We start from the raw sequence: 24,473 nt of genomic DNA, 5'->3' as shown, positions 1-24,473 counted from the left end.
CAGTTATGGAAAATTCACCCATCATCAAAGTTACGAGTTACCGGAAGCGTGTGAGTTACGTCGCTCCGAGTTACGTGATTCATGCAAGTAACCGAATTGTGAGTTATACTGCGAGTTACGCTACACAACGGTGACAATGTATATAACGTTTATGCGAGTTACGTTAGTTAAGTAAGAGTTTACGCTTCAAAGTTATGTTAAAACTCAATAACTCGAAAACTCGCGTTACGCTAAATAGCTGAAAATAACTGCCCACGTCTGCTGGGTTTTTATGTTTTTAGAATACTGTGTGCACTATACCAAAATTCCGGTGTCAACAAACATGAGGGGATTTAGGGAAGTACCAGTCTCTTACGGCTTTCAGTTTAAGAGAAAACGATTTCATGCAAAACCACGAAAACTTGATGACGTCAAAGCGAGCGAATGACGGTCCTTGCCCACTTGAAGCTGGCACAAACTATAGATGGCGCACTTGTATTAAGTACAGGATGCAAGTCGTCCAGTTTGGCCCGGGTGGACAGCTGTCGAGCTACCCGTATCACCCGTTGTACCGTATATACTTGCTATCTACGTAAACTACATTATTAGAACTGTACGACCGCATACGAATTATTCTTTTAGCTTTTAGTACTAAGTAAACTAGGAAGTTGCTTTATTCAATTCAACGTTGAACTTCGGTAACCGGAACAACGTACAAGTACGGTACTTGGTGGAATTCTAACAAAGCTATTAAACGGCTCACGAACCCAGAAGTTGGTTCAAAGCTAGTTGGTGGAGCTGTTTCCATCAGGTCTTAACGTTTCCTGTGTTTCCTCTCTCACCGATGCAAGCGGACTCCAGAAACAAGACAAAAGACTCACCATTCCACAATTAAGGAGGGCTTCACCAAGATCTGCTTGTCGTACATAGTGTTTCTCCCACGTATTCGTGCAAAATGCTGACATTCAGTCTGGTAGCTCACATCAGTAAGTACATGTAAATTATTGTTGACCTGTTATTTTTTGGGGGGTAGCCTGTTCCTGGAATTTTGCTATATTGCTCCAGACACCACTTCATTGCACTTCGAATTTCAGTAACGTATCTTGCTAGGCCACACTTCCAATGCAAAGCCGAAATCTTCCAAATTCTTGGCTTCACACAGTTTGAAGTTTATTTTCGCATTGAGCAGCTGTGCGAAGGATGCCATGCAAAAAAACCTTTAAAGAAAAATCTTCTAAAACTTTCGCACGCATGTTTTATCAAACGTTCTAAGGAGATAAATTATGTTTACTTTTATGTACATACTACGCTTCCATGCACAGTAAAAAACAAAAACATATGCTGAAATAGACCGTTGGTCCGTTATGGTACGCCCATAACAGCTTATTACTTGTAACTTATCATGCGTAATGGCTGGCAACTAACGACGATTTCTTGGGTACTCGATGATCGTATTCACAGGACTGCAACCATGCATATAACACTGCCGATTATACTGCCGGCGGTACTCATTGTCAGGTGGTTTCCTACTGTTCCTTTTTACACCATACCGCCTACCATGTGTTTCAAACGGCACTCCGACATTCCGGCCAAACGCCAGCTACCGGAAAACAGTCGCGAAATCTAGTTTCTCTACTATCCCGGCACTCCGGCCGAACGCCGGGTGCTTGCGGTTGTTGCGTTTGACACAGGCTACCGGTCACTTGTTTATAACCGTCTGCCTAGTTAGGACTTAGAAATTGGTATGGTACTACAGCCCTGGTCCAGGAATATTCGATAGGAGACAGGACGAAAAGTACATTTACTGAATTAGTGGTGTTTATATTATGCCGGACATACTGCAAACCTACAGAGTACGTAGGTACTGCATTACGACTTACCTAAAAACGCCCTTATATCTATCTATCTGATGATTAGTACCGTATTATATGTATACGAGTACTAGAGTAAGTATGAATTATGGATTGTGCGAACTCAGTTGTCGTTATCTACCGATGCAAGCACATATATAATTTAATGCTGTGTCGACCGTGATTGCTCTTTATAGTTTATGGAAAGTTGGGCACAACAAATTGCCAATGTAAGTGCAGATGTTTTCTAAATTTTCGTGTTTGGCCACATTGGAATTAATTTCCTCTAAATTCCACGCTAGTGACGCTACTCTAGGATACTAAGGTCACGCTGACCGGTTGTGCAACTCACCTCGATGAGTTGCACTTCACTCACAGGTACGAGTATACAATAAAAAGGGCGGTAAACGTTCGGGTTAGCAATTTTCGTTTTACGTGTCGTGTGCGGTACGACTATGTACCTACTTCCATGATTCCATCTCAGACTTCGCAAGCCGCATTTCGACAAATATATTTAATTGCGTGCGGGTTGCTAGCACTTCCGTTACTTGAATTAGTTGCAATGCGGAAAACGCGCTTCGTCCCACAAAATTCGCTTGTACAACCATCTCCATGGTCTCTGGACACTCTAACTAGAGTAGGCGGAGAAGGCATACAATGTGACAGGCAAAAAAACAGACAGCTGCAGCTGTAATATCTGCAGACATCATTAGCTTAATAAATGAAGAGTTAATATTAATGTAAAGAGTTTAACATTAATTAATGTGAATAGTTCAGCAGCTTTAAGCCTATTCCATTTAATTTTCTTGAGGGCGTGTCGGGAAAAAGGTTAAGGAAGTCAATGTTGCGGAAGGAAGCGTTAGCATTCGTGTTACAACGAAGAGAGATGCTCCATATTTCATCCGTTAACATATTTTAGTTTCAGTTGTTCCCGCAAACGATGTCGATCTGTGTGCCAGTTACTGTAAATTTTGAGCAACTCCAAACTGCAGTAAATTAAGCGAGGCAACTCCTTTCAGCCCCGCTCACTATAGGCACCCCGCACCCCCATTTACTCATTTTCATTTATTTTAATGCTTTCATCCTTTTTCGTTGGCTATGGGAACTACCGTACCTATAGTGCCTATAATATATAGTGCCTATAATATCTGTAAACCACTTTTATCCGACCTGGTCAAATATTCTTGACCTAAGAAAATTTTTTCGAAAAGCGCAGCAGTACCGGTGTCGTAAGTATTTGTGTAATTTCATAATGTTGGAGAAATGCAGTAAAATCTGATTAATTTTGTAGTAATTATAACAATGTCAGTTGAGACTTCTGCTTACAATAAACAAGTAATCTTTCCAAAGAAAATGCACGGTCAGAAAATAGCTTTCTTGTGGAGCGTTTTGGTACGCATCAGTCTATCTCCAAAAAAATTATACTGCACTAAATCTTCCGATTTTGACAACAGGTAAGTATTAATCCGTACCAAAAAACATTACAGGCTGTGGTTGTGAATGTGTAGAATAATTGGATGAGTGCGTAGCACCCTTGTCTCAAATTTCTAGTATTGTTACCTTAAATTTCGTTCTCAAGTGTTGGAAATGCAGCGCGGACTGAGCGAAAAAAATTGTCAAAATAATCGGTTTTAAATATATGGCTATAAAAAGGTGCCTATAGTAGGCGAGAAAACGGGGTGCCGGTCTTAAGTAATTGAAAAGGAGTGTCTGTAATAAAACGGGGTGCAAAAAGGGATGCTGGTAGTAAACGGAAGTGCAGGGCCAGGGCCAATTTCTCCTCGCGGTGTTTGGCCGGGCAGATGCACACGGTGCTCGTGGGCAGTTCCGCGATGACGGCGTTCCAGTGGGCGCACACGAGCCGGCAGGCGATGCGCTCGTCCACGTCCAGGCAGGTGAAGATGTTCCGTTTAGATGTTCCTAGGTGCCAACAGTGTCATCCTTATAGAAAAGGCAATAATTAATATGCTGTGGTCAGTGGTCAGAAGGCCCAGAACCAGCGTAAAAAAGAACTGCTGCGGTGCTTTCGTTTCATGCATGTGCTGCCATCTATCGACTGAATAGAATATTCCAAAAGTGCAAACATAAGTAGATGCATGGTTATGTATTTAACTATTTTAGTCTATTTATGTACTCATCCCAAAAAACGTTACCTATGCTTCCGGCCCTACGATTACCATGCGCTGTTACTAACCATCAAAGAATCAAAGAAACAAGTGACAAGTCTATTTATGAAGGGTGCTGCAGGAGTTATTTATCTTGACTAATACAATCTAACCAAGTTACCAAGCGGCGCACAAGATACCAGCAATCTTTACTCCTAACTTCCTAAGTGATGTTGCGGTTATGGAATTTACTTCGAAGTTTGGAACTTCTTGTCAAACTATTCACAATAACACTCTTCACCAGTAAATTTAATTTCCATGTACACTTTCTTGAACGCATGATCCGACAAAGCTCATTGTCAGGTGACAGCAGATCCACAGCTTTTTCGTAGAAACGTTTAAATTTAAGTAATCAATGAAAGATAAAACTGATGGGCCATCTTGGGCAAGTTCATGAGCAAAAGAAATTTCTGAGTGGTAACTTGTATGCGATTTTAATATTATTGGCAAGGATACAGAACTTCCAATAACGCATAATGGACAAAATCATATGCCGGCTTTCGCACTTTTTGTTGTATGATGGCTATTGTCTATTAGAATGTCAACAATATTACTTATATTGATTAACGAGTGCAATGAAAGTAGCATGAGTACATACTTGTACATATACAATAAGGGTTCAAATATATACGTACCGTTTACTAAAAATGGTATGCGCAAATTGGAACGCAAGCAATGTCATCACTGAATTAATTTAAAATTAAAGTTTCAGCCCAAGTCCACTAATTTTGAGTATCCTAATACCCAGGGATAAATAAAGTAAGTGCAAAATCTTCGCTGCCTCTTATGGTGTTTATGGGTGCAACTTTAATTAATACAAAACAGCCGCGCCTGGAGATTTGGGCATGCAGTATGTAATTACCGTAGTTTATTTTTTGTCTGCACTATATATCTTGTCATGTTTTTTTCGTTTGTTGTAGTGGACTATTCCATTGCACTTTAGTATAAAGAGCTAGCGAGCTTTTTTATTAACCAGTTAGTTCAAATGGTCATCAGCGAGGGAGCTGGCTTTCCGTCATTACCTGTAAACAACTTACCATCTGAGAAAGCAAGAAAAAAGAGTTTTAAAGGCAGTCGAAGAAAACGACGTCTCATGCCTGCAAAAAGACGCTGTCCTATGTAATGCTGCTTCGTGACCTTTGCGTAATGCGGCTGTTCCGCAATCTGTATCAGGCTTACCGGTCTACATATCTGCAAACCAACAGAACAGTGCACCGCACTTTCAACGCTGCACTGGTGGTGTGTTTCTTGGGAAGCAGCTAGTGGTATCCGAAAAACGAGATTTGAGCTTGTTATGCTACATACTGCATAGCAGACTGGTTTGGGGAAATTTGGTTTCGGAAATCGATTTGACTTTCATTCCTGCCAAGCTAACGTTTGTCACGCTGCGTGCTCGCCTATCCTCTCCCTCTGGTATTTGCTTTCAACATTGGCATGTGCAGCTGATCTGCTCGCTGTCCCTGGTGCGCGTCTTGATCCCTTTCAGCCCAGCTACACTCGCTGCAGCCCAAATATCCGTTCCAAAAAGAACCGTTATAAATTATGTTTGTCTCTTGGCTGCACAGCTCCGGCACGGTCACACATAAATCAAACCAATTGCACATCACTCGGCAGGGCATGGCTGTAACCGGTTGGACATTTATGGCTTTCCTGCTCATCTGAGCTGGAGATATCTATCCATAAATGAGCCCCGGCCATATTCAACTCCTAAACCACCATCAAGAAAGCTCCTCTAACTATACCCTGAGGAGCGCAAAATGTGGGCTACAGTCTTTCTATCTTTCCTGTGGCGCATGATTTTCTTCCATTCCATTAATTTCTCTATGAAATTTCCTACGCGCTCAGCGTGGATCGTGCGACCTAAGACGGCATACGTGTTTGTGCGATTGTATTGTACCAAACTACTTGTATCACAAATTCTGTTATGTAGCGATATACAGCTATGTAGTATACTTAGCACAATGTGTTGTACAATATGATGCAACGCATTACGTAGTATGTTCTGTACATTACTGTGTCGCGTACCACTCAAGCTTCCATTAGTTTTATTAAGTGGAGAACCGAAAACTCGAATGTTTCCACATGTAAAGTCCACACCAGCTGCATCCAATACGCAGAATGGTTGTTAATCAAAAGCTGAAGTCGTAAATGTTTGTTGGTGGCTGATACAGCTGTTAATAGTAACTTATGACAGCCCTGCTTGCCAATATGTTAATACTGGAAGCAGTAAAAAGTGCTTGCAGCAGCCTGCGTTCATAATTTCGTGTGTATCAAATTTACAATATATAATACATGTTAAAAAATTAACTTTATTGTTGGTCCTAACCATAATTGCAAAACGTAAGAGAAAAATACTGAGATGGCAAACCAATAATCAATAAAGGTCAGTTTCGTATCTGAATTATCGTCATTATTTGACAATTCCGGATTCCCATATATTTTATGAAATCATGTATTCGGGTTGATTTAATCCAAATGTATCAGCAAATTTTGTGCAATATCAGTAATAAGCACTCAACATTTGAACTCTAGTTACGTAACAGTTATGCAACAGTAACAATTAAGGTCAAGCCAAACGAAACCGGAAATTCCAGTTAATACTACGAATATTAATCGCAAAGGTTACAAAACTTAAACAACTGACATGCAGGAGATAAAAAAATAATAAAACGGAGACCAAAAGATGCACTAGACAAGTTCGTTGTGTGGCAGCAGAACAAGGGAGATAACTGGTATGATGTGACGTACAACTGTGGCAATCAGTGCGGAGCATGTGACTACTTGGGCTCTGTCTTGGTTGCCGTGGAGGAAGCGGCCGCTCCTGATCCGTCGGGACTGTCGGGCTGCTGATTGAGGCTGGTCAATTTTTGCTCTTTCTTCCATTTCATACGGCGATTTTGGAACCTGTTAATTACCGAATGTTTCATAATCGATCAAATTGCCAGTTATACAGTGAACTCGCTTGTATTGTTTAAACTTACCAAATTTTTATTTGCCGCTCTGTCAAGCCTAACGAATGGGCAATCTCGATTCGCCGCCGGCGAGTCAGGTATCGGTTATAATGGAATTCTTTTTCTGTTTAAGACACAGACGGTTAAAAAAATATCTAATGCACTGCTAAATATCTCGGCGATATTTTTCAAGCCGCTATGATTTATTGACTGCTCAGTGCTCACCGAGCTCCAGAGTCTGATAACGGGTGTACGTCTGACGCGTGCGCTTGTTGCCAAATCCGCCGTCTAGAAAAAAACCGGTCATAAAGTAATCTCCAAATGGTTCATTAAAGTGCTGAATTCATAAGCAAGAAATTTATGAAGTATCAAAATAAGGAAGAGCCCTGTTTGCAGTAATAAAATCTAAGTACTAGGTTTTACTGGCCTTCAAATGCTGATTTTATTGGCAATTAGCCTGTCATGACGATTACACCTGCCACATAACCATAAATTTAAAGCATTACAGAGATAACTTGTTCTCTTTTTGCTGAAATGCATTTCTTTGACTTTTCAAAGTGCTTGTCTTAATGATAATCGTTCACCTACCAATAAAAATGTCATTAATTATTGTTTACAGTTTTTTTGCGGCGGCTATGCACGTATGAACGGCATTTGCCTCAACTCTCGAATTTTAGCATAAACAGCAATCCTTGCCGTTCGTTCAAGACGTTAGCGCGCCCACAATTTTTGCATTTGTTTTATAAAGAATATTTCAATAAGATGATTAAGAACGATTAATAAGTAAAGCAAACAACGATAACAGTAAGATCAGTATATCAAAACTGCCAAAAAATCTCTTTCTGACATCATTTGAATTTCGAGTATTCATTTGCAGGGTGCTCTTGCAGACTGTTTGAAAATCATTCCTCTTTGACACTTTCAATGTTATATAGTTTTCTGCTTTACCTACATATATACAACCATCCTTTCCAATAATTATCGAATTTTACGATATGATATAGCTGACATTACATTGCGTTTTCGATAACCGTAATCAGATGTTCAAGAATTTATTCAAAGGTCATCGATTTCTGGTCGTCTCTATAGATATGCGGTTTCATTTGACTTTGCTTTTCTCACAATATTATTTACTGATTTGTTTAGCTCATCGCATTATTAGCTATAAACCATAAACATAACCATAGCCCTTACTTACTTTAATACATTTCCAGTTGAGATATACTAGGCATGAGATATTTTCTAACTTAAGTAGATGCATGTACTTTATCGCAAGGTAATTAATTATCATTTTAGATTTTATAAATAACCTGCATAAATATACAAAGATGCTGCTGTTTATGTCAAATAGTTGCAAAAATAGCGAAGAAAATCAAATCCCATTATCTCATGAAATCCCATTATCAAATCCCATCAAATCCCATTATTATACGGGTGTTAGCAATCATGCTCTCACTAAACCAGAAATTAATTTTAAAACCTAACTGAAGATTCCACTAAACTGCGCTTATATCTGTAAATACATGGTAGTGCAAACTTTATTTGGCTTTCAACGAAAATAATGGTAACTGTCAACATATTTTAAATAAAATTTATAACAAAAATGTATTCTAATTGTTGCTGCATTTTCCGGCTTTTCCCAGAACTTTATGATTACCTGCATAGGTGCGCATCCAAGGGTATAAAGGAACTTTTTGGCTAAAACCAAGCGAAGCCGCTACGGAATTCGGAGATTCGGCGCCCATCTGCAGATGATTTGTTGGGAGCGTAGGTGAGATGGGATTAGCGTGGTGGTGTGCATGCGCATGATATGCAGCCATATTGGCCGCCACCATGGCCATATTGGCGGCCATGGTGTTTCCGGGATAACCCATTCCAGTGTGACTGTGATGAGTATCGGCGTGCTGTGGAGAGAAACCTCTGGGATCTTGATAGTAACAATTAGACGTTGAATCCGATGCCGCTGCAGCTGACGATTTGCCGCTGGCGTTGACTTGCGAATGCGGTGACCTTAACCCAGCATAGGGCGAAACGGCGAATGAGCCCCCGTAGGCTGTCGCCGTCGGATTGGGATTGCCGAAATACGAATCACTGGTCACGGTGTTGGCGGCATTTCCGAATGCACCCGCATTAGAATATTTGTAGGAAGAATAGTGATCCTGTAGTGTAGCGGCGGTACTGCCGGTAACTGCCGCGGGATACTGTGCCGCCGCGGCGGCAGCGGCATCGGTGGCCGCGGCGGACGACGAGGATTGCCACATTGACGGATTAGGAAAATAAGAGCCGATCATTTTTTCTGGAAAAGTGTCGTTTTGAAAGGCCAAATAGGAACGTTTGGATGGGTATTATCAGGATATAACAGCAGGAGATGATGACAGACGAAAACAGCTAGATGCGCTTGGATATATCACAGTGGCAATGGACAATAAGCTTAACGATTATGACACAATAAAAGTCTAAATTATTATTTAGAGAAGAATTTATACTGCTCATTATTGTCCATCATAAATGGGGACTTCGCGTGGCACACCAATTACAATTTTATGAAAACTCCCTGTTTCCGTGATAGGTTTTGCGCGCCCAATGAGATCAGATGTGCACACTAACTTCCAGTAAAACCACAATCGCGAATGATCCACTCATATGGATTTTATCGCTTGCTCTCCTATCACTCTTAACAGCACATCAAACTGGTCCTCCCTGTGCAACGCAACCGGCCAAACGGCATCTGCGCCAAGTGCTTATATGCAACTGTGCAAAGCATCCGTAAAACTTGAACAGTTTACTGGGCGAATATTGCGACGAAATTGTCGAATGTCAAATTTCGTCCGCATGCACTGTTTATTATCCACTAAACGAGATTAATGCCGGTTTCTATTTGGCGCACCGACTTCGTATCAATCTAAGCACAGTGCACGCATACGCATACGCTACATAAAGAACGCAATACGGACTATAACGCCGCTGATGGTCTAGGAAATCAATGACAAACCTCCTAACGAAACGAGACTGTACGGACTGGTGTGTAAGTGGCCAGGCAAGAAGCTAAGAAATCCTATCTAGCAGTTGTCGAGACAAGCGAAAATCAACGAATCAGATCGCGCCAGCCATAAATTGAGGTTTTTTGCATCGTATAAACTGGTCGAATTGAAGTAAGTAAAAGTATGCTGAACAGTGAACAGCGATCACTGATGTGCGCAAGCATGTCCAGTTTTAAAATGTCGAGGAATTGATTCTGCGCATAACAAGCAAAAGGGCATGAAGGCACAATTTTTAAGAGATCCAGTTATTGTTTTAGCAAATACATTCGTACTGAGTACGAATACACAAATAATTTTTGATTACATAGGATCCAATGACCGATTTTTCTTTTGTATATCGATATCATTAAGCAACATGCGTTTCTATCCAATATCTGCATTCTGCATGCATAATCAAAGGAGGTAAAGTTTCTTTGATCAGCGCAGGAACATTGCATTGCATGGGTGGTTTGTGAACACCTTTTTTTACTCCATTTATCACAAGGTCTGTCGCTTTTAATTAAAATTTTGTAAACCACACATCAACGGACATTATCAAGTAATATTTATAATAGCTTATTGGCAATACAATCATGAATAATTTCTTTATTCTACATTAATCAACTTTTTGACATTATAAACTAGCGAACTCGTTAGGTCGCATTCGACGCCTCGAGATAACTCATTATTTTTGCCGCACGAAAACCAGTTAATGCCCTTTTGAATCACGTCGGCTCGTGCTTTCATGTTGCCGAAAGGCGAAAGCTATATATAAACATTTTTGAGCAGAGATAACAGCTGTTGCTCCTTAGTACGCATGGTTCGCAGATTAAAACAGGCGAACTGTATTTTAAAATTTTAATTTGTTATTACATAGCCAATAATTCTTCCAGAGTCGGCTAGCACGGGGTTAAACTGAACTGCAAATCGGACAAAGCAGCTGGTGTTTGTAATTAGCGTTGCTGTTGGGAAATAAGATATCTTCATACCACCGGCATCGAAACTCCCTTGTAAAATATCTTTTACGTTCGTGAAATGAAGACAATTTGCCATTGAACTAACAAGATTGGTCGTAAAAGCCATTACGTTCCGCGTAGAAATTGGCACTAGAATCGGACAAATGACCCGTTAAAATTTCATGGTGATGCTTAAATGTTCTCTTTCCTTCAAAGGCGCGCGTGCGCCTAGTTTTATTTGCCAGAATATCTAGCTACTCACAGCTTCCACGTAATCAATTTGAATTCAGTCCCATTTGCAGATAAATTGTTGTGATGCGCGAAAAATCAATGGCGGAAACAATTCCAGCGGTCAATGTTAATATTTTTGCATAATTTTATACAGAAGTCACGACTAAGGTACTGTGCTTGCTATTGATGTTTTCGAACCTGAATTTTAAATGACTGTACGCTATTAATTTTTGTATAGGTCACTTTCGTATTTTAGTGGCGCCTTACGCAGATTTAGTCTGTCTCAAACAGTCTGTGAATTCTGGAAATTTCAAAAGTATTTGTTAGAGGATCAACGTATAGCTAATAGCTGTAACTGGTACTCTGGAATTTAAATGCCCCAATACTGAGCGATCGGTCGGTTTCGATCATAAACATTATTAATAAGGGTTTATATGGTTACGATAATTTGTATATATTGCACACCTCCTTGAAATTATTTCTTATTGTGAACACATAATTTTACAGTCGACGGCAACACAGCTGACACATCCGAACAACAGATTAAGATGTTTATCGGCTCCATGGTTAAATGAAAATGCACAGCAGACACTAGCAAAATTTATTGCATCTTGGATTTGTGGCTTGGCTAGATCTACAGCTATTAATATCTATGTAGTTTGACGACAATTTTACTGTCATACATTTCCCGAGGTTGTGCACTTCCACCAGCAGTCCGACGCAGACACAGTCAACCGCTGAATTATTTATATTTTTATGCCACGCCAACTAGTTGAAATTTTGCCGTTATGTACATACAATATATGATCGGCTTTTTCTTAATCATGCATATGACCAGGCTGTGCAGCGTGGCTGTTTGATTTACAGTTAAGAATTATTATATAAATTTCTTAAGAATGTGCATTTGGAACTTCACTGCAGTCTAAAGTTATTTGTTCACAAGGCGTAGCATACAACTTCAAAAACTCACACCAACCGAGGAGTCACCGAAAGACGAAATTTTATCGCCAACAGTTTTAATGGAAAACCATATTTATGGTTAATGTGCTTCTTTATATTAGCTGAATGCAAAAATATAGGCAGTGTCAGTAGTCAGCTTAAGGAAAATTAACAGCACAATTACTTGCAGTTGCATATCATGTATGTGGATGTTCAGGCATTACCAGGAACACATTTTATAGTCTACCAGACTCTACCTCACTCTTTTTCTTTATGTAAAGTGCATTATTATATCTAAAACATATAGGAGAAACGTAATTTTATACTAGATTCCCTAACATATGCTTACCATTAATTACAGGTTAGTTACGCTACAGATACCATTATTGCGCTATGAAGTTGAAACTGCTGCATTGGATCAGCTAGTCTATCCTTGCATACCATCATCAATATAATTATTATGAATATTAAGAATGCTTGTTACTTATAAAATAATTACTTAACTAATTTGTAATATGTAGAATAGCGCAAGCAATTCACCAACAACTGTACGCATTCAGGATGAATATAAATCACATTCAGCATAATAACAATTTTTCTTGGTGAAATCATGTGCCGACAAGAACCCACCTGAGGCGACCAAGCGGAAGCGTGACGTAAATTAAATACGCTTCCGCTATGTGTTGCCGACTACATTAACGTTTAGGCGAGACCTTGACAAAAACGCCAAGCTTGAGAGCTTTGTATTCATTACACATGGGCGAACGAAGACATTTTTCATATATCTTTATACTGCGCTGGTGCATGTCCACATTTGTCGGTCTAGCGATACAGGTATCCTAACAGAAATGCGCTTTTCAGGTGACAAACATATTTTTCGATCGCAAATAGAGACTATGGCGACTATGCAAAATGGCTGCTGAACAGTTAACACCCACTGCTACACAAAAGGACGGTACATTTCAGTATAAATCATGTGGTAATGATAAAAGGTTTCAATACGACAATGAAAGCCATTTAAAAAATTTATGTCTGACACTAATGTGACAGTAAAATTTCCCGTAAGAATCGAAGTATTGTTAACCACCGCAGAGGTTGGACGTGCGTATATGTACTGCAGTCGTTTTAGGTTATCCTGTGTCAGTCGGGATTTAAGGATCGTTCATTTCTTGTGGGCATAATATATTATACGTACTCGTACCTCTAAAGAAGTGGTCAGGCTATTAAAACGTGCCGACATGTCCTGACAGAGACGTACCGGGATCGTAAACCCATAATCGTAAAGCTACCTAAATGTGTCTGTGGAGTGGTGGTCAACCCAGGACACGGACGACATTAGCCACCACAGAGATGCACCGGTGCTTTATGATTTGTGCGAGACTGTTTGTTTGTCTTCGACATTAATAAGACCATACAGATGTATGCCACCGCGAGTAACTGCGCGACCATACGCGGCGCTGGCGATAAATATCGGCTGAGCGGCATCCTGTAAGAATTTGCCTTAATTGACGATAAAACTTTTTATGTTTCTCCAAATGGTCACCATACATTTGAAGAACAATTGCAATGGTTTGCAGAAGTGGTGCTTGCCCTTATCCCATCACAACAACCCTTACAGGCAGAATGATTCCGAGTCTGCTTTAATGCAGACGCGGAACCTTATATTCGTGGTCATTTTGATCGAAATGTGGGTTGCACATAATTATAAGCGCAGTGGAATTTTGTTTGTGATGTTTTAAAAATGATTGATAGTACAGCATATATGCAAAAGCTGTATTCTGTCTACAAGCAATTAATGAATATTTTTACAGGGTTGAAGAGTACTGAATGTTATGTACCCTATAAAATATGTTACAGATCAACTGCTCAAAATGGTTAAAAAAAGTGAAAGTGCCATTTCCTTTAAATTACAAATTAAATCGAATGTTTTCTGTTAGGAGAATAATTCGAGGGAACCTCGGATTTCACATTTACAGTCGATAGTCTTGCCTTAGACTTTATACAGATAATTTTTGAATAGAACTTATAGGTTTCTACATTCAGGTTTCTACATTCAATTGCTGTAAATCCGAAACAGAAGGCGCACAGTGCAAAGTACTTGCATTAGGTGAACGCCAAAACCATACCGCACCGCTATTGTCCTTAAAGGACAACAGCGGTGCGGTATGGTTTTACAACACGGCGGCATCGGATCCAATTTAGATGACTGGGCAAACACCGCTCTTCTTGCGCCAGCGTCTTACTAATTGTCATATTATTCAGACTTGGTATAGTTTCATTGATGGTCTAATTGTTGGCTAATTAGGTCTGAATCAAGCAGGATCGCTTCGGCTGGCAGTTGCCGTAAATACGGAGTGTTTTGCTGCTCGGACACCTTAACTACCAGGACACATGGGGTCAAACGAGCCACATTGTCGGACACGATCGGATACACATACAGTACTAGTAAGTACTACCCTAGTAGCAAGGGCAAACTACACACAATTCCATTGCGTTCACAGAACATAATAATACTTATTGATGATGCGAGTCCTTTTCTCTGCGTACGATTAAAATGTTTTTCCATGTTGCCGTATGGGTAAAAATTATCAGAGTATGATTAACTACGTACGTAGCTTATTAATGTCATACTTACAGTGTGCACTGAGTGGCGTGCAGATATTGCATATAAATACGATACGCATACATTTCAAAATTCCGCATCTTAAAAAATACGCGGTTGTAGCCGTTCTTTGGCTTTTGAAAATCCCATTAATAAAGACGTGATTTTAAACGGATATTCACTTTATTGTTAAAACAGAGGAGTGCAGCCAATATGGACGGGCTTGAACATATTGAAGACCGACGAGCATGAGATTTTGTTATATCTACGGACATACGCATGTACTGCAAAGTGTACAATACGTTCATTATTACTCCACATGCATGCTTGTTGGAACGCATATTCGATGCGCTCTATTGATTGAAATGTGGATAAAACTGAAGAGCGCTACCGCATATCTTTGGGTTTAATTAAACTAAGTTAAATAAAAACAGTGATTCATGTCATGGCAGAAAAATGATCCTGCTTTTGAACGTTTGTACGTGAAATCTTGATACATGCAAAGTATTTTCGCGCCAGCTGAGGCAAACTGACTTTGTCATAATTTTCGATTTTTACTTCACTGTTCTAGGCTTCTAGCCTATCGGAATGTTATAGCTTTCGATCGCAATGAGCACTGCAGATAATCTAGTTTTTCCAATATGTTGTATTTATAGTATTGCACTTTTGTCTAAAGTGGATGCTAAATACAATAACTGCAATAATCTACATATCACGCAAATGCATATCTGCATGTACAACGGTATCAGATCCAGGCCACTGTTTGCACTCTAACAATGCAGAGCACAAAAAGATGCGATTTGGTTTAATTCACTGCAGAACAAATCGTCTGTCCATAAGGGAATTATTTATTCGTAGTTTGTTCCAAGCTTGCCCGGAAGCAAGTCTGCGATGGATCCGAAGATCTTTTGGTACGACGTCAATCGTTAACCTACACTTTTATCCTATAACTTATTACCAGAAACAAATGTTTGGTAGGCAGATAACAGATATCGACAACATTGGTAATTGTAAACCTTGTGTAAAACCATATACACAGCAACATTCGAAACCGTCTTTTGTACCAGTAGCCAACTATTTGAACAACATTTCTATCTATTATTGTTTATTAGTTACAAAATTAATTTATTTTGAAATATACAGGCCTGTTAATGGTTGGCGACACATTAACCGAGCGCGGAATGCTTAATCCCAGCGCATTATGGGGTCCACAAGTACGCTGTCATTTTCCTCTTTTGCCATTCATGCCATTTCCTACGCTTAATGGATTTAAGGCGTTATACAGCGTAATGCTTTTAAGCACTCTGGGTATTACGGTTGAGTTTAAAACAAGCGTATGCACGACGTTGTACTGCTTGACCTTTTGGTATGTGTATTGCTTGGACATCAGCTTGTGGAATCATCATTCATATCTCTTTGGACTGATAGCATTTCTTTTCGTCCTGAGTGCAAACCTTAGAGAAAAATTACCCTTTCCGGTTGATGGTGAACACTATACTGTGCCTAACTGGATTTATCACCTGCTACGTTTTCAAGTTTTCATAGTGTACTTCTTTGCCGGTACGTGGGTTTATTATGTGAAATGCCGGATGCGTCACATTTTAGTAAACATAAAAACTTCCATACTATTTATTGCACAATCATGATTTAGCAAAGTAAGTAATAGCCAGCAACAACACGATAAGTGCCAAATATACACAACGTTAACGATTTGATTTAATGTGTAGGTTTGAAGAAATGGGATGTGGACTGGTTGAAAGGGTATTCGGTTTCCGGTATGAGCGAGAACTGGGCATTTTTTCCCTTGAGGTACGGAATGAAACCAATTTCATTTAAGCTATTCTTGATTAGTCTTATTCCTGTATTCAATCTGCAGGCTAATGTTGGGGAAAGCTTCAGTAGACCTTTATTTTATCCACTGGATAGGATTTGCTTTCGATCTATCTGTGGGATTCTTTCTCTTTTGGAGACGAACGCGTGCTTATGCGTACGCTGTATGCTGCGCATTTCATTTCCTCAACTGCACGGTATTCGAAATAGGTGAGCTGTATAACAGTGTGACATCATTCAAAGAATAACAGAAATAAAAACGTATAATATTGGTTATATTACTTATAATTCTGTACAGAACGTAGCTTAAATTATGCTCACACGCACGGGCTGCTCTGTACATGTTCTGCACAGAAATCGCTGTTTAGTTACATTACAAAGTCAGCGAATTTCCACCTATTAATACTTTATTCATATTTGAAATTTTTCCAGTTTTGCTTCCAGTTAGCCATAGCTGAATATTATTTTTTGTAGGGATGTTTCCTTACGCCATGATAGTGCTTTCTTTGATATTTTTTCCACCCTGCTGGCCGGTTGATTTACATGTACGCTTAAGAAGATGGCTCGAAATATTGATACCAATGCACCTGTTATGGGGAAAGATTCCAGTGATGCGGTATCAAGTTTTCTGTCGGAAACCTATTGAAAGGTTACAGAAACCATCATGCAAGCCGGTTAGGAAATATGCACTGGGACTGATAATCTCTTCTTATGTATGTATCCAAATATTTCTGCCTTTCTCACACATTGTATTCCAGGTACGCAAACATTCGCTCGTTGACCATTGCCCTACGAATTCTTGTAAAACATTAAAGTTTGGAACATCGTTAAGTTAAATCCATGTCAGGCATTATAGGGTTGTAATACATGGACAAATTCACTGTACGGATATTCGTGGGATATGATGGTGCAGCAGTGGCAAATTCAACATGTGAAAATCACCCTGGAAGACCGATCATCGGCGCATTCTATCCAGAGAAGGAGCCTCAAACCGGATATTTGGACAGCAAATAATAGATTTTCGTATCAGGCATATCTGGCCAAACAACTTGCTGAATGCATTGCGAAGAGATTAACTGCGTCTCCGAAAGCGAATACGTCCTCTCATTCACAAACACTGGCTGTGTATTTTGATGTATGGATCGCCATGAACGGAGGATTCAAACAAAGAATCTTTCGACCGGATGTCGATTTGGTTACAGCTCCATGGTCACTGTTCTCACCGGTGGACTGGGTTCTTCCGCAGATTATGAACCGTACTGCTTTTGACCGTTTGACGAATGAGTTAACAGCAAGCAAACGCACAATTCATCCTAACGTAACACTTGTATACGTGGCCGATTTCCCAGGTATGACGAACGGGAAAGCAGTTTACCATACAGATGGACAACTTCCTTAAACGAAGCACCGAAGATCTTCACTGCTCTAAAATTATAGAGAAACAATAGTGCAATAGTTTAAAGCTCAAGTGTAGGCTCACACTGTAAAAACTTATAAAGCAGCATACTTGGCTAATATTATTATGATGTTTAATGGCCATGATCGTTGTGCTGCAAGATTTGCAATTGTCAGTTTGTTAATCGGTCAACTGCAAATCTTGCGACGCAGAATTGTAGGTATGTGTGCGTGCCTGTAATTTTGTGTTGCAAGACAGTTTTTAGTTTTGTCGTCTGCATTTGCATGCGCATTAGCATCAGTTTATGTACTCCGTATTCTACAGGTTATTCCCTGCAACAGTACATCCCAGAGAATTTTGGAAGAGTAACACTGGATGTACTGAAGGGTACGGTTAATGTTACGGTGCCATCCAGTTCCATTGTATCGGGTTCGACCACAAATATTTCACCAAACGGAAGTGCTTTTTTGCCGGATAACGCTACATCTGTTGTTACGGTCGCCGGAAGCGAGCCAGCGATTTACTTATTGTCCTCTATTTGACAATTTTTCGGCAAAAGCTTTTTTACGGATATTGCCGGTTGCTGCGAGAAACTGTAAAACCACTTTCCTGTTTTTCTTGGACCGGTTAAAGTTTTATTGTGATTAGTTTTCTCAGCGACATCTTGCGTGCGGCGTTTTGTATCGGTTATTTTGTAATACACGATTTGCATAGACTTTCTGTTTTGGTACTGCATGGTGCATGTAGAATATCGCAGTTCTGATGTACATACACTAATTGATAAATACAGCAAAAAAAATATTCTGCTGATGGTGAGTTGCTAACTTGCTATTCTAAAAGTCTTTTTTATCACTCATCCCGTTAAGACGCAGTTATGACAAAAGTTCTGAACTGTGAGAAATGATAAAGAAAACTTGTCATGTTAACTTAACCACAACTGTTTTCGCGCTGCTACGCAGATGCGTGAATCAATTAATCATAAAATGGTAAGTAATAAATAACTTTTAAAAAATGGTATCATGGCTCGTGCAGTAATCAATAAGGCTAATAGACTGTGTAATGTAATGTAATTATCAGATAAGGTAAGCGGGTGTAATCAGTAAAGATCTTTCTTTTTCAAAAAGTTGTAAATGATTTTTACCGCTAGAATACAATAAACTGAATAAAGTAAAAAGGTGGTAAAGCAAAATTAATGCGATAAACATAGTACGAGTAGATCACTCAAGTCATTTCTGCACTCTGTGTGAGTGCAGCAATACTTTCTTTACCATTGACAGTTGGCCATAACTAATGGCATGGCGTAGTGGTACCGTATCTTGTGACGATGAGTCGAGATGTAAGAATTTTCCATTGTGCATCGATTCTATAGCAAGTAGCCACTAGCTGCTAACTTTTGTTTTCCTGTTTACTCGTCTTATTAAGAGATTACTCGCGTCTGGAATAAGATGACGAAAAATCAAGCTTTGTTATTTGATCGGCTTTCGGAATGGATGCAATGCTTCTGTGTAGTCACGTTCGATTTGGAGCTAGGACAGTCCATGGAGGTTTGTAATGCATGTCTTACATAATGTACTGGAATCTAGAAAGTGGAAAGTCAGTGTTGTCGCTCGAAGAACTAGGATGAATTCATCAGCGCCTCCATTGCATTGTTTGATACAATTTGCAGGTCGTTTGTCCGGGGACCGTGCAGTTGACAGAGCAGGACAAGAGCAACATATGCTACCTCGCTTTTCCCGATTCCAACTCGGGATGCCTGGGCGATACATCCTTCCATTTCCGCATTCATCTGATATTCGAATCCCCCAGTGGCTCCTACTTTGACCGACGGAAATCCCTGGTCAACTACAACCGCAGCTGTGCTCCCAGCCTGCAAACGGATCTCGGAATGCATTTTGGTTATGTCTGCTTTCGCCAGGTGAAGGATCGCTCCGTGCGCCGTGGCTACTTCCAGAAATCCGTCGTCCTCATCACCAAACTCCCCTTCCTGAATATATTCCGCGAAGTGCTGCAGTTGGTGGCCCCGGAGTTCTTTGAGAACGGGGTGCAGGCGTTGGAGTTCGCCTGCAAAGAGATGGATCGCTGGCCCAGTTTGCAGGTGGGAGTGCCGCTCAGTCTGCCCCTGTTTGGACATACTCTCAATGTGACGATTCCCTCCCTTGCTGGATGGGGCGCTGCCCGGGGCATCGTATCCTTCCAATTTATCAGCATTCTCATCCTCACTTAATATTCCCATCACTTCGATTCATGATTTGGATTTTGCCAAGACATTCCATGGATTTTTATCGCATTTGCATATTTTTTGGGAGTTGGTGCTGTGCAATGAACCCCTGGCGGTTATCGCACCCAGTCCCACAGTCTGCTCAGAAATTGTACAGGGGCTGATATGGATTATTTGGCCGTTAAAATATGCGACCGATTACCGACCGTTTTTCACCATTCATGATCAGGATTTTAAAGACTACACGACGCGAACGCAGTCCCCTCCTCGCAATATTTTGGGAGTTACGAATCCCTTTTTTGTCAAAACACTGCAACATTGGCCGCATGTCATACGCGTCGGAGAGGACGATAAAAACAAGGCAGATGTGCGTGGATTGTTTATTTTGATTCATTTTTTGCTTTTCTTTCCTATAAAAAATTTCCATTCGTTAATACGTAGTAATTACGGCCACCACTCGTTAATAATATGTTAGTGACTCAGTGCTTATTTTAATATTTGCATTGTCTTTTTAGGACAGCGCCAAAACAAAAACTCCGTTTAAGTTGTCATCAACTGTGGATTTCAAGCAAGGGTTATACAGCGAATATAAACCATATTTAAACAAAGATAAAGCCCTTATCAAGCGATTGCAGAAGGGTATTCAATCAAAACGTCCTACTGAAGCGCAGTCGTCACTGATTAAAAAGTATTATTACGAGTTAACCCGAAGTTTTCTGATACCCCTGGAACGTTATGTGTCAACACTTATGCCATTATTGCGCGATATATCGCCTTTTCGGATGCCGCCGACATTACGGGATTTTAATGTTGAGGAGTTTCTTGAAACGGTCGAAGTTGCCGGTCCTCAGCTCACATCCGGTACGAAAGGTGATTGGCAAGGATTGTACACCTCATTCTTGAAAAGCGAAAATTTCGGACACTGGTTTCAAATGCGGAAAGCCGAAATCAATCAGAAACTGCGATTAATACACCTGGAAGCGGTTGCAAATGCGGTAAGCGGATCCAGCTCGCACAGACTGATAATAAGCTATGGGAAAGTTTACATTGTAACTAGGAAGTCTGAATCAACTTAATCAGGTTGTAGCAATATTTGTTTGGGAGTTTGCATTTGGTTTGATTTCATTGACCGGCTTAGAAAGAAAGTAAAGTCGCATAGCGTTCACTGCACACTGCGGTAAATTCCGGGATTAGTGCATTGCTTGTATTGTTGACATCCTTTTGCAGGACTTAGAAGCTTGGAGTACTGCAAAGTCGGAAGTGGAGTTGGTGGATATGATACTGCAGATCCGGTCCCGCGTCCATAATGTTCGTAACGATGGAACGGTAATCGCCCCTGATCTTCATGCGAAGTTGCGGCAGTCGCTGGAGACAGTCATGGGGAAACTTCCTCCCGATCTCAACGCCGCTATAAAAAATAATCAAAGAAGCGGGTCATTTGTCTAAAAATACTTGAGCAGTCTTACTGATCTGGTGATTTGCAAGTTGCAACTTGTCTGAACTTTGAATTTGTTTCCTGATTTTATCTTTTACAAAAAAGTATCTTGAGTTGAAGTTAAGTTCTTGCTTTTATGGTCAAACGATTTCTAATACGTTTTGTTGTTATACTGTCTGCGCCTTTTTCAGACTTGTAAATGGTAATATGTACTTGGTGAAATAATAAGGATACTGAATGTGTAAATTATATGGGTATGAAAATAGTTCTGGATGCCACGATTTCTGGTGAATGGAAAATTATCAATTTCGCAGTGGACCTCAGTGGTCACTATAGCCTGCAGGTGATCTTGTAGTAACTGATGGTTTATTTGGCAACAACCAATCAAATAACAAAAATCATATACTTGCGTATATTACGTGCCGCGGTTTCCCTATTGAATAGTCGAAGATTGGAAACATCCTCCAATGTGTCAACTTCTTATTTGTATTAGTTGTTAGTACACTACTTCTTCTTTAACTACAGTAATAGTAGTTTTTCTCTGATACTACATACACAAATTTTTTTTAAATAAGTACTGTTACCCAAGCTGCCGACCGCCCTGGCTAGTTGTTCAAACAGTCATAGCCGTATAAATCAGTCGTTTTGTGACTTGTCCGTTTTTTTATTACTTATGCCGCTTTTATGAGTTTTATCAAACTTCTAACTGTCCGAGGTTTGTACAGATTTTACTCGTTTTTTGTTAGGCTTGAAGGATTGATTTCTGAATTTTCCGAAATTACGGTCAGCAAGTTTGTTTACCAGCTGCGAAGTTTGTATAATCTCTAAACCCGAGTCACGACTGTTACCCGCGCCGGGCCGCGCGCGCTAACTACAGAGTCCTACTGCACTGTGCGGTCGTGGACCATAGCCTAATGGATATGGAGTGATTCTGGACTACTAGTATTGATTAACCAGAGCAAGTGTCGGTATCGGATCGCAGACAGATATGGATGGGTTTTTTGTTAAACCTGGAGGCCATAAATCTGCAAAGGTTGACAGGAATCAGAAACGCGGAGCGGCTGCCAATGGATCTCGAGGAGGAACCCGCGGTTCGCGGAGACCTGGTAGGGGTTTCCGCGGACGAGGAGGCGCGCGAGGGCAGCCGCCAAATGGCCTTACGAATGGCACACGCATGCAGCAAAGCCGGAAGCGGTTTAGGCCGGAAGACGAAGAGATTTCCAGCGGCGAATCTGAAGAAGAGCAGGAACAACAGATCACGCTACAGGCTGAGCATTCCGAGTCAGAAGAAGAAACTGAGCAGGAAAAGCGGTTGCGGCTGACGAAGGACTATCTTCAGCAGTTAGAGGACCAGAGCGATATTAAACCAGTTGATGAGAAACTCCGTGAAGAGGTTCTCGAAGCGGCGGGGAAATTGCGGCGAGCGATTGCGCAACAGCTGGTGCAGCCTGATGTCGCCGCTGAAGGCACACTTCTTATGCTACGCGGGCATAGCGGACATAAATTGTCAGCCACCTGTGTTACCTCCGATGGGAAGTTCATTTTTTCAGGTATTGTTGCAATGTTGAAAAAATAGGTGTGCCGTCATTTGATAATTAGTATAGCCATTTGTTTATGATTTTATTCGGAGAATTTCAGTGCGTTGATTTTAAGATAGGCGCTAATCGAAATTTATATCCTTAATGTTTATTCGCAGGAGGTAAAGAGGGATCACTAATAAAATGGAGCATGGAAGCAAAGAAAGTACTGCTCAGAATCCTCCGCGATAAAAGTGAAGCGTTGGGGCATTCCGGTGCCATAACGTCATTATCTTTGTCATCTGATAGCAAATTTTTGGCCAGTGCGGCTACGGACAAACTGATAAAAATCTGGCTAACCGCTGGTTTTGAGCTGTACCACACGTTCAAAGGACACCGGGATATTGTGTCCGGCGTAGCATTCCGCATGGGAACTCATCAGCTGTTCAGCTGCAGTCATGATCGGAATGTCAAAGTGTGGAATGCCGCTGAGAAATCTTACGTGGAGACGCTGTTCGGCCATCAGCATGCGGTAACCGGTATCGACAGTTTCCATAAAGAGCGCTGCGTGACATCTGGCGGGCAGGATGCATCGGTGCGGATATGGAAAATTCTGGAGGAATCACAGCTGGTCTTCCAGTTGCCTTCCGGCTCAATTGACTGTATTTCCCTGGTGGATGACGAGCACTTTGTGACGGGGGATGACGGTGGGAATGTGGCATTGTGGGGTGCACACAAGAAAAAGCCCATATATACCGCATATGCTGCTCACAAAAGCGCCGACGGATCCCCGTGCTGGGTGACCTGTGTGGATGCATTGAAAAACACAGATGTCTTCGCTTCGGGATCGAATTCGGGTGCAATTAAAATGTGGAGGATTCAGGAAGGATACAGGAGTATAAGCCTATTGTTTGATATTCCAGTTGCCGGGTTCGTGAATGCCCTTCGAATCGTTAATGATGGAATGACTGTGGTGGCGGCAGTCGGTCAAGAACACCGGCTGGGTAGATGGTGGCGCGACAGCGCTGCTAAGAATTCTGTTTGTGTTATTTCGTTGAAGCGGAAGGAAAGCGTAGTATGATGCAACGGTCGCCGTACCATATAAAGTGCCTTATACTGTGCAGTTTTGCCTGCATTAAGATTTGTTATAAAAACGGTACTAGGACTTAATTAAATTTTGTTACTAAACAAATTTTGATGAACCGTAAACGAACACTAAATGAGCGTTGGCCCTGCACCCTCTGCTTACAGATACCTGAGCTGAAAGCCTGCTCTAGCCAATAAAATTTTATCCCCTTCCCAAACGAAAACACGTGAAATGGTAGGCAATCACCACGAAGGCACTGGTGCACTATGCTACGGGGTACGCACATGTGTATGTGCA

General features: G+C 40.8%; 4 protein-coding genes across 6 annotated transcripts; 3 read left to right on the top strand and 1 right to left on the bottom strand.

Annotated features, from left to right (window-relative positions):
• Positions 1-6,444: 6,444 nt before the first annotated feature.
• On the bottom strand, positions 6,445-9,889 carry LOC129597737 (homeobox protein Hox-B7-B-like). The gene is made up of 4 exons (XM_055495401.1): positions 8,603-9,889; positions 7,171-7,233; positions 6,976-7,069; positions 6,445-6,898 (listed from the first exon to the last, which is right to left on the bottom strand). The coding sequence occupies exons 1-4, from the start codon at positions 9,234-9,236 to the stop codon at positions 6,772-6,774; spliced, it is 918 nt and encodes a 305-aa protein (XP_055351376.1). The 5' UTR covers positions 9,237-9,889; the 3' UTR covers positions 6,445-6,771.
• Positions 9,890-13,487: 3,598 nt separating this feature from the next.
• LOC129597747 (vitamin K-dependent gamma-carboxylase-like) lies at positions 13,488-18,677 on the top strand. 3 transcript variants are annotated; one of them, XM_055495414.1, is made up of 9 exons: positions 13,488-13,579; positions 14,397-14,536; positions 15,552-15,667; positions 15,837-16,253; positions 16,421-16,502; positions 16,570-16,733; positions 16,998-17,281; positions 17,380-17,872; positions 18,244-18,677. In XM_055495414.1, the coding sequence occupies exons 3-9, from the start codon at positions 15,661-15,663 to the stop codon at positions 18,459-18,461; spliced, it is 1,665 nt and encodes a 554-aa protein (XP_055351389.1). In that variant the 5' UTR covers positions 13,488-13,579; positions 14,397-14,536; positions 15,552-15,660; the 3' UTR covers positions 18,462-18,677. The 3 variants fall into 3 exon arrangements, with proteins under 3 accessions (XP_055351389.1, XP_055351388.1, XP_055351387.1); XM_055495413.1 differs by lacking the exons at positions 13,488-13,579; positions 14,397-14,536 and having other exon boundaries at positions 15,215-15,604; XM_055495412.1 differs by lacking the exons at positions 13,488-13,579; positions 14,397-14,536 and having other exon boundaries at positions 15,215-15,667.
• A 549-nt stretch (positions 18,678-19,226) lies between these two features.
• LOC129597727 (protein DENND6A-like) lies at positions 19,227-21,854 on the top strand. The gene is given in 5 exon segments (XM_055495389.1): positions 19,227-19,463; positions 19,586-20,074; positions 20,076-20,504; positions 20,653-21,132; positions 21,365-21,854. Coding segments are annotated over 5 exon segments (1,716 nt in total). The 5' UTR covers positions 19,227-19,364; the 3' UTR covers positions 21,584-21,854.
• A 313-nt stretch (positions 21,855-22,167) lies between these two features.
• Positions 22,168-24,293, top strand: LOC129597740 (U3 small nucleolar RNA-interacting protein 2-like). Its single transcript, XM_055495404.1, has 2 exons — positions 22,168-23,122; positions 23,269-24,293. The coding sequence occupies exons 1-2, from the start codon at positions 22,561-22,563 to the stop codon at positions 24,168-24,170; spliced, it is 1,464 nt and encodes a 487-aa protein (XP_055351379.1). The 5' UTR covers positions 22,168-22,560; the 3' UTR covers positions 24,171-24,293.
• The last annotated feature ends 180 nt before the right edge of the window (positions 24,294-24,473 follow it).

The sequence above is a fragment of the Paramacrobiotus metropolitanus genome, unplaced genomic scaffold, assembly GCF_019649055.1.
Source record: "Paramacrobiotus metropolitanus isolate TYO unplaced genomic scaffold, Prichtersi_v1.0 Parri_scaffold0000108, whole genome shotgun sequence".
NCBI lineage: Eukaryota > Metazoa > Tardigrada > Eutardigrada > Parachela > Macrobiotidae > Paramacrobiotus > Paramacrobiotus metropolitanus.
This window is presented reverse-complemented; position numbering and strand designations above follow the sequence as displayed.

Coding starts and splice junctions, on each gene's coding strand:
- LOC129597737 (XM_055495401.1), bottom strand. CDS start 9,236: ATGATCGGCTCTTATTTTCCTAATCCGTCAATGTGGCAATCCTCGTCG. Junction 7,070..7,170: donor TTATCAGACTCTGGAGCTCG/GTGAGCACTGAG, acceptor TGTCTTAAACAG/AAAAAGAATTCCATTATAAC. Junction 6,899..6,975: donor GAGCGGCAAATAAAAATTTG/GTAAGTTTAAAC, acceptor GGTAATTAACAG/GTTCCAAAATCGCCGTATGA.
- LOC129597747 (XM_055495412.1), top strand. CDS start 15,373: ATGCTAAATACAATAACTGCAATAATCTACATATCACGCAAATGCATA. Junction 15,668..15,836: donor TTACCAGAAACAAATGTTTG/GTAGGCAGATAA, acceptor TGAAATATACAG/GCCTGTTAATGGTTGGCGAC. Junction 17,282..17,379: donor TCTCACACATTGTATTCCAG/GTACGCAAACAT, acceptor CAGGCATTATAG/GGTTGTAATACATGGACAAA.
- LOC129597740 (XM_055495404.1), top strand. CDS start 22,561: ATGGATGGGTTTTTTGTTAAACCTGGAGGCCATAAATCTGCAAAGGTT. Junction 23,123..23,268: donor TGGGAAGTTCATTTTTTCAG/GTATTGTTGCAA, acceptor GTTTATTCGCAG/GAGGTAAAGAGGGATCACTA.